We start from the raw sequence: 16,459 nt of genomic DNA, 5'->3' as shown, positions 1-16,459 counted from the left end.
CGCGGGCAGGGTGCCGCCAGGCGCCCCCTCGCCAGTCCCGGCAGACGGGGCCCAGCTGGGCGAAGAGCAGGTCCCGCCACGCCGCCATGCCCGTGCGGCGCCGCCAATCCTCGTCCCACGGCGGCCGAGCGGGCGGGCGGGCGGCGCCTCGGCGGGGCGCGGCGGCTCCCGGGGCGCCGGCCTTCACCCCCGGCGTGAGGCGAGGCGCCTTCCTGCGCCTCACGGCCCGGCCCGGCCGACGGGCACCGGCACCGCGGGGCAATGCCGCTGCCCACCTGGCAGGCCCTGAACTGCGCGTCCCAAACGCGGCGTACACACGGCAAAGAAAAAGTATAAACCTTAGTACCCCATCAGCAGTTATCACTATGCCCTGCAGGGTCAGAGGCCTTAAACCACCAAAGAACATGGCCATTGGGCCAAAACAAGCACCTGCCACATTTTGGATCGCAGAATGGTTTGGGTTGGAAGGGACCTTACAAACCATCTTCTTCCAACCCCCTGCCATGGGCGGGGACATCTCCCACCAGACCACATTGCCCAAGGCCTCATCCAAGCTGGCCTTGAATGCCTCCAGGGATGTTCCACCCTAACAGTGAAGAACTTCCTCATAACATCCAGTCTAAATCTTTCCTCTTTTAGTTTAAAACAGTTACTCTTTGTGATATCACTACTGACCCTAATAAAAATAAAAAAAAAAAAAAAATCTTACTTATAAGTCTACTTTATGTGTTGAATGGCCTCAGTAAGGTCTCTGCTTTGCAGGCTGAACAACCGCCAGCTCCCTCAGCCTATTTTCACAGGAGAGGTGCTCCAGGCCCCGGTCAACTTTGCAGACCTCCTCTGGACAGTCTACATTAGACATTCATGTCCTTGTGCTGGGGAGCCCAGAGCTGAACGCAGGGCTCCAGGTGGGGTCTCACAAGAGCAGAGTAGAGGGGGAGAATCAGCTCCATCTCCCTCCTGGCCGTTCTTCTTTTCATGCAGCCCGGGATACAATGAGTCTTCTGGCCTGCAAGTGCACACTGCTGGCTCAGGTCTGATTTGTCATTCCCCAGTAGCCCCAAGGGCTTCTCTGCAGGGCTCTCCTCCTGTTCATCACCCAGTCTAGTGACATGGGGGATTGCCCCGACCCATGTGCAGGAGTCTTGTGCTTGTGTCACGTTACACCTAGTGGGGGCTAACACAGGGCAGAGACTCTTCTTCCTTTATTCCAAGATTCATTTTTATCTATTCTGTATCTCCTCCAACTCGTCTCTCAAGTATGACTTTTCTCTCAGCTCTATTTTCTTTTTTGTTCCTAAATTATCATCTCCCTACAAGCAATCCAGAGTTCTTTGGCTTCCCTACCCTGCCCTCCCATCCCCTTCTTGCTTAGTATTTCTTTTATTTTGTTGCTTTCAGTTGTGCTGCTCTGTTAACTGGGAGCTCCAACTGGGAGCTGCTAGCCTGCCTCTGGTTGTTGTCTGTATTTCCCCTCCAGTTTCTCTTCCATTTTCCAGTCTCTCCACTTCTAATTCCACTGTCCAGCCAATTCTCATCTTCCTCCTTGGTGCTCAACTCTCCCTCCCCCTGTACAGGAGCATTCTGCGCTCAGACCAGGCCATCTCCTTCCCCTCCGGGCAGGAGCCCAGGAACAGACCCACCCAGAGCACGGAGCAGCAGCAGGTCACGGAGTGCCTGGGCTGAACAGCTCCCGAAATCAGAGCAGAAAAGCCTGCTCAGCCTGGAGCGTGCCTCAGGGCCTTCTGAGACATCAGCTGTTAAACTTAGCAGTGAGTTAACATAAACAGTTCTTCCAAAGGCAGGGAGGATAAAACTGTGTTTCCAGCCCCCTGCAAAATGTAATGTTATGCTTCCGGCATTGCCCCTGCTTTGTCTTTAGACTTTTTATGTTGCACTTTTTACAGAGTAGCCCTTAAAAAAGCATTACAGCTTCAAAGAACAGAACACATTTCTAGAAATTTTAGCAGGTGATAAAAAGCATTTTTTTTTAGCTTCACCTTTTAATATATTAAATTATTTTCAATTCAGCTCCATCATCTAGTTTCACCAAAGTTCATAAATGAAATAAAAAGCATTCCTGTAATAGGACATAGGCAAATGTATCAGTTGCTGCCACCATGCCCAGTCTTTGTATTAATCTGAACCTTGTAAGAAAACTGACATACTTGTACACCAGCACATGCAGATGCCCCGGACTTTGACTGGAACACAGCAAGGTGAACATATTCCTCTGACTGCAAGCATTTTCTTAATTCCAAATACATGTCTTTTGTTCTAAGTTGTGTAAATTCAGGCACGAGAAATTCTGTCTTCCCTAGAATCAACTCAGCATTTGTAATCTAATACAAAGACCTAAAGATCTATTCTACAAAGCCTTGCAAACCAATTCTCACACTGCAGATTCCCTAGTACTTCACAGGTACGAAAACATTCACGGTGTGTTTTATAACATACATTTTAAGAGGGCAAAGTCTACAGAACTATCATGGACTCTTTATCGTTATCTCTTGAAAGCAGAATTGCTGGTGTGTTTTCTTCTGCAGTCCTACCATAGACTATCAGTTCCATTTCTACAGACTTACCTTAAGATCAGAGAGATCTTGCTTGTCCATCCTTTATGCTTCTTTTTTCATAAATTCTTTATTCCCAGTGTATAGTCTGTTACTTCAGCAGCAGTGAGGCCAGCTCAGTTCTGGATGCCCAACAGCTGACACCTCCTACTTTTCATGTCCTAAGCAATTGAAATGCACACATGTCAAAGTATGCCTGCAATAATTCAGGCAGTACCTGCCATTTTGTTCAAAGTCCAAGAATCTTCTACCGAAAACAGATCTTAAAGGAAGATAATACACTTGATAGAAACTTTCACCAAAACATGGGTGGCTTTGTTTCTTTTCTTTCCTTGGGGTGCCTGTAAAGTGATATGACCCAAATGTCCTTTCTATTCACTGCGTTCTGTTAGATCACACCTCCTATCCAGCAGGTATATTAAAATGTTTTTCCATCAACCAGTTTTAATCAAGCAGGATCTTCTGAAGGAATGAATGTCCAGATTTTGGAATGAAAAAGACAAAACTGATCTACATCTTATGCACAAATCTTCCCCAGGGAACTCCCAGTTACATTGTTTCATCATCTCCAAACACACACTAAAGACATCAAGTTTCTAAAAACACCTAAAATTTTTTTAACTTTTTACATTTTCTGTGGCATCCTAGCAGATTTTCAAGATCTCATAAAGCAGTGAAGAGAGGAGCAAGAAATGGAACTGCTCAAGACTGCTACTGGATTTCTTACCCTGTACCCTCATATCCTCATCAACAAATCAGCCTGCCAATAGGCTTATTTACTTTTATTTTCCAACATAACCAAAGAAATCTCATAAGTTTGCCCAACAGTAAGGCTGGCAGCAGATGCAGAGAGCACACACTTAACAGATGATAACTGTTTGAGCTGTTGCTTTATCACACTGTGTAGCAGCAATGCAGCAGAGACAGGGCTACTTTTCTTTATAGCACACAGAATTTAACATTTTATTTATTTATTTATTTATTTATTAACAATGGAGATTCTGGATGACAACAAAACAGAATAATCTGCCTTGGTCTTCACCTCCAGCTTAAAGGGTGTATAGGCAACCTTCTGGGATGATCCTAAGTAATGATTTATTGCTTATTTCAGAGTATGTGAATATGCAACTGTGATTCCAGGTCTGATTGTAGTAACTCTACTCTCACGCTGCCACTGCATACTAGTATTAGAATCACAGAATGGTTTATTTTTTTAGGGACCTTTTTGGATCACCCAGTTCCAACCCCCTGCCATAGGCGGGGACCCCTCCCACCAGACCAGGTTGCCCAAAGACCCATCCAGCCTGGCCTTGAACACCTCCAGGGATGGGGCATCCACAGCTTCTCTGGGCAACCTGTTTCAGTGCCTCACCACCCACTGCGTAAATAACTTCTTCCTTATATCTAGAACCCCCCTCTTTCAGTTCAAAACCATTACCCCTTGTCCTATCACTACATGACCTTGTAAAAAGTCTCCCTCCATCTTTCTTATAAGCTTTTTTTAAGTAGTGGAAGACTGCTATAAGCTCTCCCCAAAGCCTTCTCCTCTCCAGGCTGAACAACCCCAGCTACCTCAGCCTGCCTTCACAGGAGAGGTGCTCCAGCCCTCTCATCATCCTCACAGCCCTCCTCTGGACTCATTTTAACAGGTCCACTTCCTTCTTGTGCTGGGGGCCCCAGACCTGGATGAAGCACTCCAGGTGGGGTCTCATGTGAGCAGAGCAGAGGGGGATAATCATCACCTCCCTCACCCTGCTGGCCACACTTCTTTTGGTGCAGCCCAGGATATGGTTGGCTTTCTGGGCTTCAAGCACACATTGCTGGCCATACCTCTTTTGTCGTTCACCAATAGCCCCAAGTGCTTCTCTGCAGGGCTGCTCTCCATCCATTCATCACATTGTTGGTACTGATGTTTGGGATTGCCTCAACCCCTGTGCAGGACCTTGCACTTGGTCTTGTTGGACTTCATGAGGTTCGTATGGGACCACCTATCAAGCTTGTCCAGGTCTCTCTGGATGGCATCCCTTCCGTCTGTTGTATCAGCTACACTGCTCAGCTTGGTGTCACCTGCAAAGTTGCTGAGGGTGCACTCAATCCCGCTGTCCACATCATTACTAAGATTACTAAACAGTACTGGTCCCAGTATGGACCTCGAGAAACTCCCAGTATGGACCCCTGAGGAATATCACTTGTTACTGATCTCCATCTAGAGAAACTGATCTAACAACAAAAGCTTTTCCAGGAAGGGGAACATGGTTTCCCTCATTAATAATAAACTGCTTTGTTATTCAACTTAAGGATGACACAACTCAAGCAGGTATATAAGTATCAACCAGCTGTTAGTTCACTTGATACATGTTCTTCAACAGGAGGGAAGAAAGATGACAGTCGTGCGTATTGAAACATAAACAGCCAGTACGTCATGTAGCGTTGGAGTTTATCAGTCAGATCATTCAGTTGTTGTAACAAGTGTTTACTGATATCTAAACACAGCTCAGACTCTTTCACAATAGTTCAGGCATCACTGTATTTGAATGAAGAGTTATTCAAAGTCAATAGGATTCTTTGCAGAATTTATTCTATGAGAAAAGAAAAGAAAAGAAAAGAAAAAAAAAAAAACTTTTAAAAAGTTCTTTTTGGAGTCTACAAGTAGGCAGGAATGTAGCGTGGTGAGTTTTGTCAGTTTGATGGTCACACTCATAAATTATCCAAACATCAGTTCTCCCAAAGCAAATTCTGTAAATACCTTTGAAGTCAGTACAGATGCAAGGAAGAACAAAATGTGATGGTATGGCTTAGTTTCTTGTTATAGTTTCTGTGCTTCTAGTGATAGCCTCACAGAAACCAGCGTACTGCTCTGTAAGGCATGATGACACTGCCTGGAATTGAGAAATAACATTTCAGATGGTATCGTTGGTCTCTTGTTATTCAGTTTTCTGAACAGGGGTAGGAAAATGAGTGAAGAAGGCCCAAGAGGTCTCCATGTAGGAGAATGTTCTGCACCTTTAATATGTCATGGTCTCCATCTCTTGAAAATAGTCCCTTCCCATTGATCCCTCCACAATGTTCTCTCAAGCATGAGGAAGATGCAATGTCCCAAGTGTAACCACTTCCGTTTATATTCTTAGTTAAGCATTAGATGATTCATGTGATGATTTTGTTTAGCTAAACTGTAACCCCTTAAACTTTTTCTAAGTTTCTGAGGAGACTTTTTTGAGCCTTAACACAATGTCTGATTCTAGGAATAACATGTTTTGTAGAGCAGTCATAGGGAACACTGCCTCTCTTCACTTTGCTTAATCAATCCTTGTATCCCTCAGCTTAGTTAACAGATTTTTCAAACGTTTCACCTTTCAGAGGATTTCTAACATATGGGAGTTCTGACTTGTCAGCTCCCTGCCATGTGCCAAGTATCAGGTGTAAGGATTCTTCTGTGAGACTTTCTTCAGATGTGACCCCAGGATTTTCAAACTCTCAAAATCTCCTTTCCTGTCTTTTTCACAGTAAATCTACCTCACACAGCCTTTAAGGAAAATAGTTGACAGGATGGAGGTTTTTGTTGGTGTTGGCACTCAAAGATGTACTTAACCAAGTACTTCAAACTTTGGAGGAAAGGGGAAAAACAAAACAAAACAAAAAAACTTCCTGCTTCAGACAAGGAAAATGAAAAGAAAAAAAAAGAAAAAAGAAAAAAAAAAAAAGAACCTTGTGTACATGACCTCTTCATGACCTCTTTATTTTAAAATGGTTAAACAGCACAGAATGGATAGGGAGCACCCAATAATCACTTCACAAAGAACTCTGTCCTTTACTGACCCATGGCTGGAGGCAAGAGGAAAAACAAGATACCCAAGACGCATGCTGTCAAAGTGGAATAGTCTGTGCAGAAGTTAAAGCCATGCCAGTGTAACAATGGGGCTGATTTGCAAAGAGCAGTACTGTCCCAGGCAAATCTTTCAAGAGCTGGTCACACTTCCGCAGTGCGAGTGACACTGGGCCTTCAAGGTACAATTGACAACTACTCTGCAGGCAAATCCAAAACACTTGGCTGTTGGGTTTCACAGGCACTCTGTCAGAGGCAATGTCCTAGCAATTGTACTTATTGGGCAACGGGTCCCCGTGTCACAGCCGGATGTCACAGCCATGGCATGAAGCAGCCATACGGAGCCACCCTTTGAGCTGGATCTGGTCTGCAGGTCATCGCTTACAGCCCTCTCCACAGAAAGCAGCATGCAGCAAAACAGTCAGCCGAAGCCCCATGTAAAAATACTGAGACGTTTGTATCAGGTAGGCAGGGCTCTGATATAATTACTGTCACTTTCACACTGTTTTGAGAAGCTGCTACACACTGTATCACAGAAATACAGCATATCATCGGTGTTCATACTGACTAACTTGTCTGTTGCTGGTTGCTTAACAGTTTCACTTTCAGGTACCTACATTTCTATGACAGCAGAGTAAATTTAAGCTAACTTGTATTCAGCAAATTAGTAAGTCTATTTTGGATTTCTTCTATGTGCCAGCTATTTGTTTCTGAAACAATTTGCATTTACATTATTTTTATACCAAAACGTTGGCTAATTGTTATATTCTGCTTCTGAATAGTAGCTTTAAAAGCCATAGAAATAAGTATTTGCAACTGAAACCACCCTCTTAAGTGCTTACCTCATATGAAAATACCTTATGCATTTTCATGTTTACTGTAAATATATATAAATATCCATATATTTGGAAAAGCACATCAGCCTAGAAGAGGAAATGAGTTTGGCTGCATCAATAAACTGGTGTGACTTTTTTTTTTTTTAAAAAAAAAAAACAACATATGTGATTAGATAAGCCCTCATTTTCCTAAGACACATTAAAAATACTGTTGTTTCCTTGACTACTTAAGATAAAAAAAAAAAAAAAATGGCTTTCATAAATGCTAAACTACTGCTCACTCCCGTGAGCTGCCCTGAGATAACATCTTTTAAACTTTAAAAGTTTAAAGTGTTTTTAATTTTCCTTACTAAAAAGGAGAATCTGATAATGCCCTTTTAGTTAATTATAGACAATACAAATCACCAGGCAATGTGGTCTAATAAAGTGAGACTGTTTTGATTGTTGAACTGAAAGGATCAGTCTTTAAAAATTAGCAATTCTGGCCTAAGAATGATTCAAGACCAAACAACCAAAGATAAAACAGAAATCTGAAAAAGATTTGAGAGCAGAGTAGTTAGCGCTGATAAATCCAGGATATTCATAGCTAAGCTGCACAACAGAAAATGGGAGAAAACACCTGAATGTGGGTATGAGCCTCTGTGTCACAGCTCAGAGAAGTGGTGAAGAGCCTTTTCTGCCTGTTCTGCTATTTGCTTGCACAAAAACAAGTAGGCACACTCAGCACCTATTTGTTTTATGCAAAGGGACGCTGCTGACAAAGTTTTCTTTTAAGTGCTTTGGCCATATGCACATTGTATGTATGGACTATAAGAATAAGAATGCACAGAAGCCTGCTGTGTCATAGAAACTATGACATTTTATATTTGCACTCCAGAACTGATATTACTAATGTCCAAGGTGTAAACAACTTTGCTTGTTAGCCATTCCTTTCCCTCTCACATCTATGGCTCAGAACTACACTTCAGTATTATTTCAAGGCTTTTATTCCATCAGTGAGAAGCTGTAATTTATTTCTTCCTCTATCTTTTGCGTCTCTATAGTTGCACATTATACATTGGGAAATACAGATGTTTTTTCTTTAAGAGAAGAAAGAACAATGGTTTTTAAGTCCTTAAAGTGACTAAAAAATCATGACTGGTTCAGTGGTAGGGTTCTGTATTTCTGACCAAGAGCATTTAAAACATACTAATGAGTGTGCTTACAAATGGAATACCACTAATTAAAAGGCATTGTTTGCTGCATCAAATTCAAAATCTCTAAAATATGAAAAGTTTTAAATAAGGATATTAAATAAACAACGTTTTAACATGACTACTGGAAAAACCCGTTGGTATTTCCTCATGCATTTCCAACATATTGTTACCTACATGCCAACATTTAAACACTGCTCCATGACTTAGTTTCTTATGAATTAGCATACTTACCTTTCTCTTCCCCATGTCTAACAAAGGTGTTTCAAGCAGCCTTCAGCTCCAGACTGAGGTTTCCATCCAACATGCAATCAGGTTAATCTTGCTTTCCAGTTTTAACTAATGGAAACAGTGCTAAGTAGTGACAACAAATTCCTGTATGTTTAAATTAGCCGTTATTGGTGGGGTGGGGGAGAAGGAAGGTAGAAACAAGAGATGAACCAAAAACTATTGGCAAAACTTTTCTACTCTAATTATGCTGAAGACCTTGTGTCGTCTTATAGTCAGGAACTTGTGCGTTGATGTGCCCTTATTTATACATCGCGGTAAGCAAATGAATGCATGATTAGCATTCATGATGTCACTGCTCGAATGTTCAATAGCAGTTCAGAATAAAAGCATACCCAAAACACTTTCCAGATCACTGTAGTTTACTGTGTATGTGTATTGCCACCTAGAGTCAAGGTTATAACTGTAGGCATGGAAATAATTAAACCAGCCCAAGCATACTAGCTATTTTGAAATGCTTCTTTGAATAAGTTTTGCTATACCAATTAGTTTGTGCAGCCTAACATCTCTTACTGCAGTTACCATCAGATACTCTCACAAAAAAAATGTGTGATTTCCCCCCAGTGCATCTGCCACAGACAGAATTAGCCACCAAATACTAAACAGTCTTTCATACCACTTGGAAACACACATTTGCACTCTTACGTTCTACACTAAGATCTTCCAACTATCTACATATGTGCACGTATTCTTTAATGTCCATTAATTCAAGCAAAAAACTGCCAAAACAATGAGAAAACCACTAAGCTTACTGTTGTTCACTGTACTCAAATTATTTTAAATATTGCTGTGCTGAAGATGGAGCCAGTACTTGTATTACTGCATGACACTGCTCTCCTGGCCATCTGTCCTCCTAATTCATCATCACCTGTCTTCCATTCTCTTCTTCCTCCTCCTTTCCTTCTACCAGAGTCTTCTGACCAGACACAGTCAGTAATTCAGGTTGTTTCACCTCATTCAGACTGACTTTCAACCTCCTGGAGGTTTGTCTACCGTAGGAACTACAGAACGTCAGTGCATACAAACCAGCACAGGCCTTCATGTAACCACGTCAAACCTTTCAAAACAAGCCTTGAGCTTAGAATGAGACACAAGTTTTACAGAGGTAGACATGCCGGTAACATAACCTTGTTGGAGTGAAAAGTATTTCAGAGGAAGTGTAAGCAGCAATGTAGCTGGTTCTCATTAGTATTTCCATACCCTGGTTGTGCTGCTCCACATGCAACCCTTATCAACTTATCAAAGACCTCTATGTGATCTCCGAGTTTTCATCGTACATTTTCTTCCTCTTTTGACAGTTGCTCTTTTCTGTTTAGAGATGAAAATTTTAGGGAAAAGCAAACTCCCAGTTACCTGGAGAGAACACAGACAATTTTCTTCTGAATGTTTAAGAACTCATCAAGGCAATTTTCTTCTGAATGTTTAAGAACTCATCATGTGAAGACTTTCAGTTGGTAGATTATTATGCTACTCCTGAGTTGTCTTAGAATTTCTTTGTGCTTGTTAATTACAAAAACACTTCCAGTGCATACGAAAGTACAAGCAAATTAACATTTTAAGTTTACTTAGAGCACTTGAACAACAGCTCTCTAGAAGAATGTAGCCAGAAGTTAACACCAGTATTTTGGTAGCCCACAGTGACATATAGTATCTGAAGAAACCAGACACTGAGCAACATTTCCTGATCATGCCTTCGGACAGTTCTAATGCAAAGCTTATGTAATCTAACACCACTCCCTCCTACTCTGCACAGTCTTTTATATTCTCAGACTCATTCAAAAGCTTTTCCAAGGCTTTTAAATTTGCCACTGCTAGCAAACAGATGAATGGAAAAAATGCATCAGCTCTGAAAGTACCTGTAACATTCCACCCCCTAACCCACAGCCCAGGACTGGAACAAGCTGAGAGCAAAGTGCTTGCCTACGGCATAATTGCAAATTAAGAAAATATATGGCCTACAACATAGTGCAAGCCTAATTTTTAAAGGATTTATTTTGTTATAGAAGCACTGAAATATATTAACATTTAAAATTTCTTCCATCTCGAAGATACCAGGCAAGGGAGAGATGGATTTTAACACTAAAATGCAGTCTACTGCTAGGATGCACCAAATGTTACGAAGCTTCAAGGAAGGAGATTATAAACTAAATGACTGTAGTATATCTGCATAAATACAAGATAACAATGCAAAATACCAGATCCCAAGAAATGCTGAATGTAGTGAAATATTAGAAGTGTTGCAAATATAGGAAGGCAGTATATTAGCTAGGGTAAAAAAAAAATCAGCAAATGAATAAACCTGTTTCCTCGCTAATTTCCTTGGTTACAGTAAACACCTAATAGTGGTTGCATTCTTGCCAGAAGCTGATTGTTTATAATGACATTTTTAAAGTGTCTCTTAAGAACAAGCTGAGGTATTTGGACTTTATAATAAATATAGTAATGAAATACATGCACAATATAAATGTTGTTTTAAATATGCATCTGGCTAATACGACAGCAGTTAGAAGCATTTCTGAACAAGTACTATGAAATGTTTGAGTTAGTAAGCCTTGTCCTTTATTCTGTGGACTCAGAAACCCTAAGAATCAAAACCAATAAGCAACAAAGAAGTACGTACTTTACCGTACAAATACTGAAAAAAAAGTTTTGAAATGTTTACTAAGAAGGCTGTCAAGTTGACTATTTTAAATAAAGAGTCCTAACAGAACAAAACTACAGCAGGAACAACCTTAAGAAAAAATCTGAAACTTCAAGCAGTAACAGACCCAAAGTTTTCAAATACACACAGGCAAAACTTTATTGACATTTTAACAAATACATTATTAAAAATAAAATTAAAAAACAGAAGTTTCCTTATTCAAAGATGACTCCAGTAAAAATATGGTGTCAGCTATACCTACAGACAAACCACATTTGCAAAGTCTGACACTCTGCCAATACAGCTTTAAATTTCAATCTATTATTGAAGACAGGTATTTCTAATTGTTTTTTAACCTGTAAATAAATTAAAAAAATAAAAATAAAAGATAAGCAGTAACTTCTTATTTCACAACAAAAAGAACTAATTCATCGAACACCTGTAAAAAAAGTTTTTTACAGATCCATAGTCTCTGGAAAAAAATAAACCTCAGTCAGTTAGGTCTGACAAAGTGTATGTGGTAATTTATATTGCATTAACTTTTTATGACACCTCTGCATGCAGCTGTCATTTCAACGTTACTAAATAGTATGTCACAAAGCATAGGAAAAATGTTAACTTAAGAATGGACCAAAAACTTGGAAGCTAGCTGCCACTGCTTTGAGTGATCACAAGAAGAATGTGAAACAACATTCAGAACACTGACAGCTTACCAAAGAAGAGATCCCCTTTTCCTTTCTCATCCCCAACACACTCATTTTTGGTTTGCATAGAAAAGGGAATGTTTTGTCTGGTTTTGGTGGACTTTTATTTTTTGGCTTAACTATTACATTGAAAAAAACCCCACATTAAAAACCACAACTGTTTGTGTGCTTTATGATAAATTCACATGATAAGTATTTCACATTCGGGTACCAAAGTTACACTTTTTGTTCAGGATGAGCAAAATGATTTTCCATTTCCCTTCCATTTGTAACTTACCCAACTTTTTCTTACAATCACACCCAGAATTTCTAATATTCTGTAGCTGTCCTTTAGCTGGCTGCCATGACTTCAGGCATTCTCACTGGACATACACAGCCTCCTCTACAAAGGATAGGTAAACTCAGGTCTCCAGCCAGCTTATTGGTGAGTACCTAACAGTGATTATTCCACCAACTTAGACAACCCAGACTTGCCTTTGCAGACTAACATAACACTGTTTCTTCAAAAAGACAGAAGCACTTTGATTTTTCTCCCACGCAGAAAATACTGAATCCAGACAGAAACAAGCTTTCTGCAAGTAGATGCACAACTATGAAACAACTGATCAGGTCTCCATTTCAGTCTCCATGGTATCCGTCCTTGAAGGAGTTTTATCTGCAGGTGTGGTCTCTCCATCTAGGTTCTGAATATCAGACAGATCAATGGCAGGCAACGGTGTTCTCCAATACAGGAATGAGCTATACTGACAGAATTCTTCTTGCTTTGAAAAGAGACAAATAAACAAAAAGACAACAAAACATTAATGTGTATCACATTATTAGAAAACAAAAACATAAAAAGAAAAAAAAAATTAGCTATTTTTAAGGGAAGTACTGTAGAAAATCTCATAATTAACTTTTGTCCTTTCAGATATTCTTGCTAAGAACTACTGTATCACTCTTGGAATCACCTCTGTAACTCCATCCATTTGTTCAACTGGAAATCTTAGCTTAGAATGACACTGAAAAACCTATGGTATTATTGTACTTCACACATAGAAATTGTTCACTACTTTTCCTTTTCACAATGGGATAGAAATTTCACGCACATTTAGAAACTGGTATTCATAATAACATATTTAAGTATTCTACCTCATTCTATGTCTTCTGCATCTACATTTTGTACTCAAGTATACACTGGGGAAAAAAAAAAAACATCTTTAGGGGCCAGGGAGGAGAAAGTTTAGGAACTGTTAAGTCACACAAGAAAAACCTGTGAGGAATATACACTTATCTACTGTACTACTCAGAAGGTATAAAGCTGCAAAACCACTTTTAAAAAAAAAAAAATAAAATAAAAATCTCTATTGGGAAGCACAGTTTGCTTATAACTGCATGCCACTAGTTAACCAAGGAATACAGTTTACAGACCGGGTGGCCAATCTGTGCATGTGTCTATAGAAGTGATATATGTAAGAACCGTGAAAAGGAGTTTTCAAGCTGTTCTTCAGGTCTTAAGCATGTAACTTCTCCTGGTGTACAGAAACAATGACTGCTGCCACAGACCTAAAATAATGCAGTTCTATGTAATATTGGTTTGTATTTTTCCTAGCATGCATTTGGAATTATTAAACACTTTACTTTAATGTCTCAGCACAAACAGTTACCAAAAAAAAGCAGCTTTAATGACTACACTGGCATAACTGTTTTGGCATGTCTCTTGAACAAGGTCATGCTTTGTCTGCTGATTCTGTAATTGAATAAGAAAAAAATGCAATGTTAAAAAAATCCCAGTAAGGATCGGCCCTAACCCTTCTCAGCTACTAGAACGTATTTTTTTTTTCCTTAATAATAAATAAATAATACATAAACTCATACTTTCAATCTAAAGAAACATTTTCAAACTAAAAAAAAACATTCACTGCAACACAAACCTATCATTGTTAGCTATACAGGCTAGGTAGCCTGTTTTTATCATCAAAACCTGCATTATTAAAGGCCTGTAATATTAAAACAGGTTTGACATGTGAAGACAGATCACAGCAACCAGAGGATTGTATGCCTGTAGAGTTCTTCTCCTAACACATTATTTGCTAACGAATAACATACTGTCTTCACAGAAGATTAAAGAACTGAAGTTCCAATTAATTGGAATTGAGACCAAAACCAATAAATGTGCCATGGTAACAAGATATGGAAACTGGAGGAAAACCAAACTAAAAGTAGCTGCACCCGTACATATTATTGTAAATTGAACTTTTTATACTGCACAGTATTAACAACAAACAATAATCAAAATCTTCCTTGAAAGCAACCATCAGCAACGCCGTTTCAGAACCTGTTGTTCTCCCCATGTTGAACCTGAATTCTCCACTTTACATGTAAGTAGTTAATACGGCGTTACCTCTCACATTGTGAGAGCCAAGTACTTGAAGTCAGAATACCTCTGGGCTAGCTGTTTTGTATGCACTGGGTAATGACAGAATTTTTGTTTCAAAGACATAACGTAAAACCTCATAACCACAAAGATATGCAGTCTCTCATTTTGGACTCAGACCACATATGGGATTAATCTGGTGAGTATTCAAGACTCCAGAGCAGCAGTATTTCATTTTATGTCTGTTTTCCAGCAAGATTCAGTGTGAAAATGAACAAGGTGAAGGAGTACAGGAGACAGGAGAAAACATTCAACCATAATATATATAATGCAAAAGAAAGCATTAAATACTGCTGTTCACCTAAGTATCTTTTAAAACATGTTTGAGCAAAAAGTTTAGCTAGGTAGGTACATAACAAGCTCAGAGATATAGAAGTTCAGCTTTAATGGATTTAGTTGTTTAATTTTTAAGGAGTTAATTTCTCAAATCTGGCTGCAAATATTTGCAAGTATGCATGCAAATATAACTCACATAGCATTTCTTTTCTGGCCAATATAAGTCTAATCACCTTTAGCAAAAGCAGTGTGAAGTTAACAGTATCCTGACCACGGTAATTACTCTAACAAATTACACAGGCCAGAAAACAGCAAAGAAGTGTAAAAATCATCAAAAGCAGTATTTATCTTTGTGAAAGTTTCAGAATATACAGGCTGGACATGCAGAAGATTAAAGAAACACTGCTTGTCTGCCATTAACCATGAGAGAGCATGAGAGACACCTTTCTGAACAATACTTTACTTAGGGAAGCAAACTGTTAAAAACACAGCCCTATAAAAATATTTTACATGGAGAAATACAAAAGTATATATAAAGAAGTCAGAGTTACTTCAGAAGGTATTCTCTTTCGTTTTACTGTGTGGAAACTCACACAGCTTTCCTTACTGCCTTCCTACCACACCTACAGCTTACATAACTATACCTAATAACCCGAACCAGGGTTAAGTACATGATTCATAATCATATCTGTGATGGAATAAAACTCTTCTGTACAACTTTGTTCAAGTAGTTTAATTTGCTTGCTTCAGAAGAGGCTTGTTGTCTTCTTTTCCATAAATATGAGCTTGTATTTAAAAGGAACAGCCTAAAAGGGATGTTTAATTTTCATGACTTTTTTTCCTCAATTCCTTCGTGCCTTAGGTCTACAGTCCACCAAATAAAAATAAAAATAAAAAAGGAAAAGCCTGACAAAAGGAAACCACAAATCATGAAGAGGTGTTATGCCGTCAAAGGACCAGTCTCCTCAAAACTAGGGTATCAAGCTAGTTTGGAGTCCTGGATTAGATGAGATGGGCTAGTCCTGACCTGATCAGACTTCCTGCCACTGCAAAATTACTGGATCGAGCACTTTCTTTATATTGAGAAGGCAAACAAAGGTGAGTTTACATGTGTCGGCCCTCTATACAGGCATGGCATTTAGCCTCAGCATTCTCCTTTTGCAAAACGAGAACTTTCTCAGTATGTCCCAGCCCGCTGCGTAGCGGGGGCAGGGGTAAGCACGCGTGCTGTTCCACACGAACCAGCAACTCCGTAACCCGGCGGGGTTCTCGCTGGTCAGCCCGCTCTTGGGGCATCGCCCCGCGCTACGCCGTTCGCGGGCCGGCTGCCGTAGGCGGCAGCTCGGGTCGCGGCTGCTGAAGGCCGAGCCCCGGGGCTCCCCGGTTACCGGGGGGGGTGGGACCGAAGGCGGGGCACGCTCCTGCAGCCGTCCCCGCACGGCCAGCACGAGAGCAGCGAGCAGCGCCCGCCCCTTCGCTTCGCAGAACGCGGGGAAGCGGGGAAGAAAATTAAAAACCAGGCGCTGCCATCGCCGGCCGCCGCCAGAGGCCGCCGCCCCGTTACCTCGTCGCCCGCCGCCTCCTTGCCCCGGCCGCCGCCTCCCTCCGCCGTCCGCCCGTCCTGCGCCGCCACCGCCGCCCCCCGCCTCCGCCGCCGCCCCGTGGCCGCGGCCGCCGCCCCCGCACTGTTCGGCGCGGGGCCCGCCTTT

The 16,459-nt window shown here is 40.8% G+C and overlaps 1 protein-coding gene and 1 long non-coding RNA gene across 4 annotated transcripts in view; both read right to left on the bottom strand.

Annotated features, from left to right (window-relative positions):
- Positions 1–9,537, bottom strand: part of TRPM6 (transient receptor potential cation channel subfamily M member 6) — a 100,653-nt gene extending 91,116 nt beyond the window's left edge. For 2 of the 3 annotated variants that reach the window (XM_035309932.1, XM_035309933.1), the window contains exon 1: positions 2,586–2,812. In XM_035309932.1, the coding sequence (XP_035165823.1) occupies positions 2,586–2,615 (30 nt within the window). In that variant the 5' untranslated portion in view covers positions 2,616–2,812. Of the gene's footprint in view, positions 1–2,585; positions 2,813–8,659 lie in introns of those variants that run through there. The other variant, XM_035309931.1, reaches the window with a different exon arrangement.
- Positions 9,538–11,487: 1,950 nt separating this feature from the next.
- Positions 11,488–16,385, bottom strand: LOC118155672. Its single transcript, XR_004745952.1, has 2 exons — positions 16,315–16,385; positions 11,488–12,819 (listed from the first exon to the last, which is right to left on the bottom strand). It is a non-coding gene; the product is annotated as an uncharacterized LOC118155672 (long non-coding RNA).
- Between the last annotated feature and the right edge of the window lie 74 nt (positions 16,386–16,459).

Source organism: Oxyura jamaicensis, chromosome Z, assembly GCF_011077185.1.
Source record: "Oxyura jamaicensis isolate SHBP4307 breed ruddy duck chromosome Z, BPBGC_Ojam_1.0, whole genome shotgun sequence".
NCBI lineage: Eukaryota > Metazoa > Chordata > Aves > Anseriformes > Anatidae > Oxyura > Oxyura jamaicensis.
The sequence above is the reverse complement of the archived record's forward strand: the minus strand, read 5'-3'. Positions and strand labels throughout refer to the sequence as shown.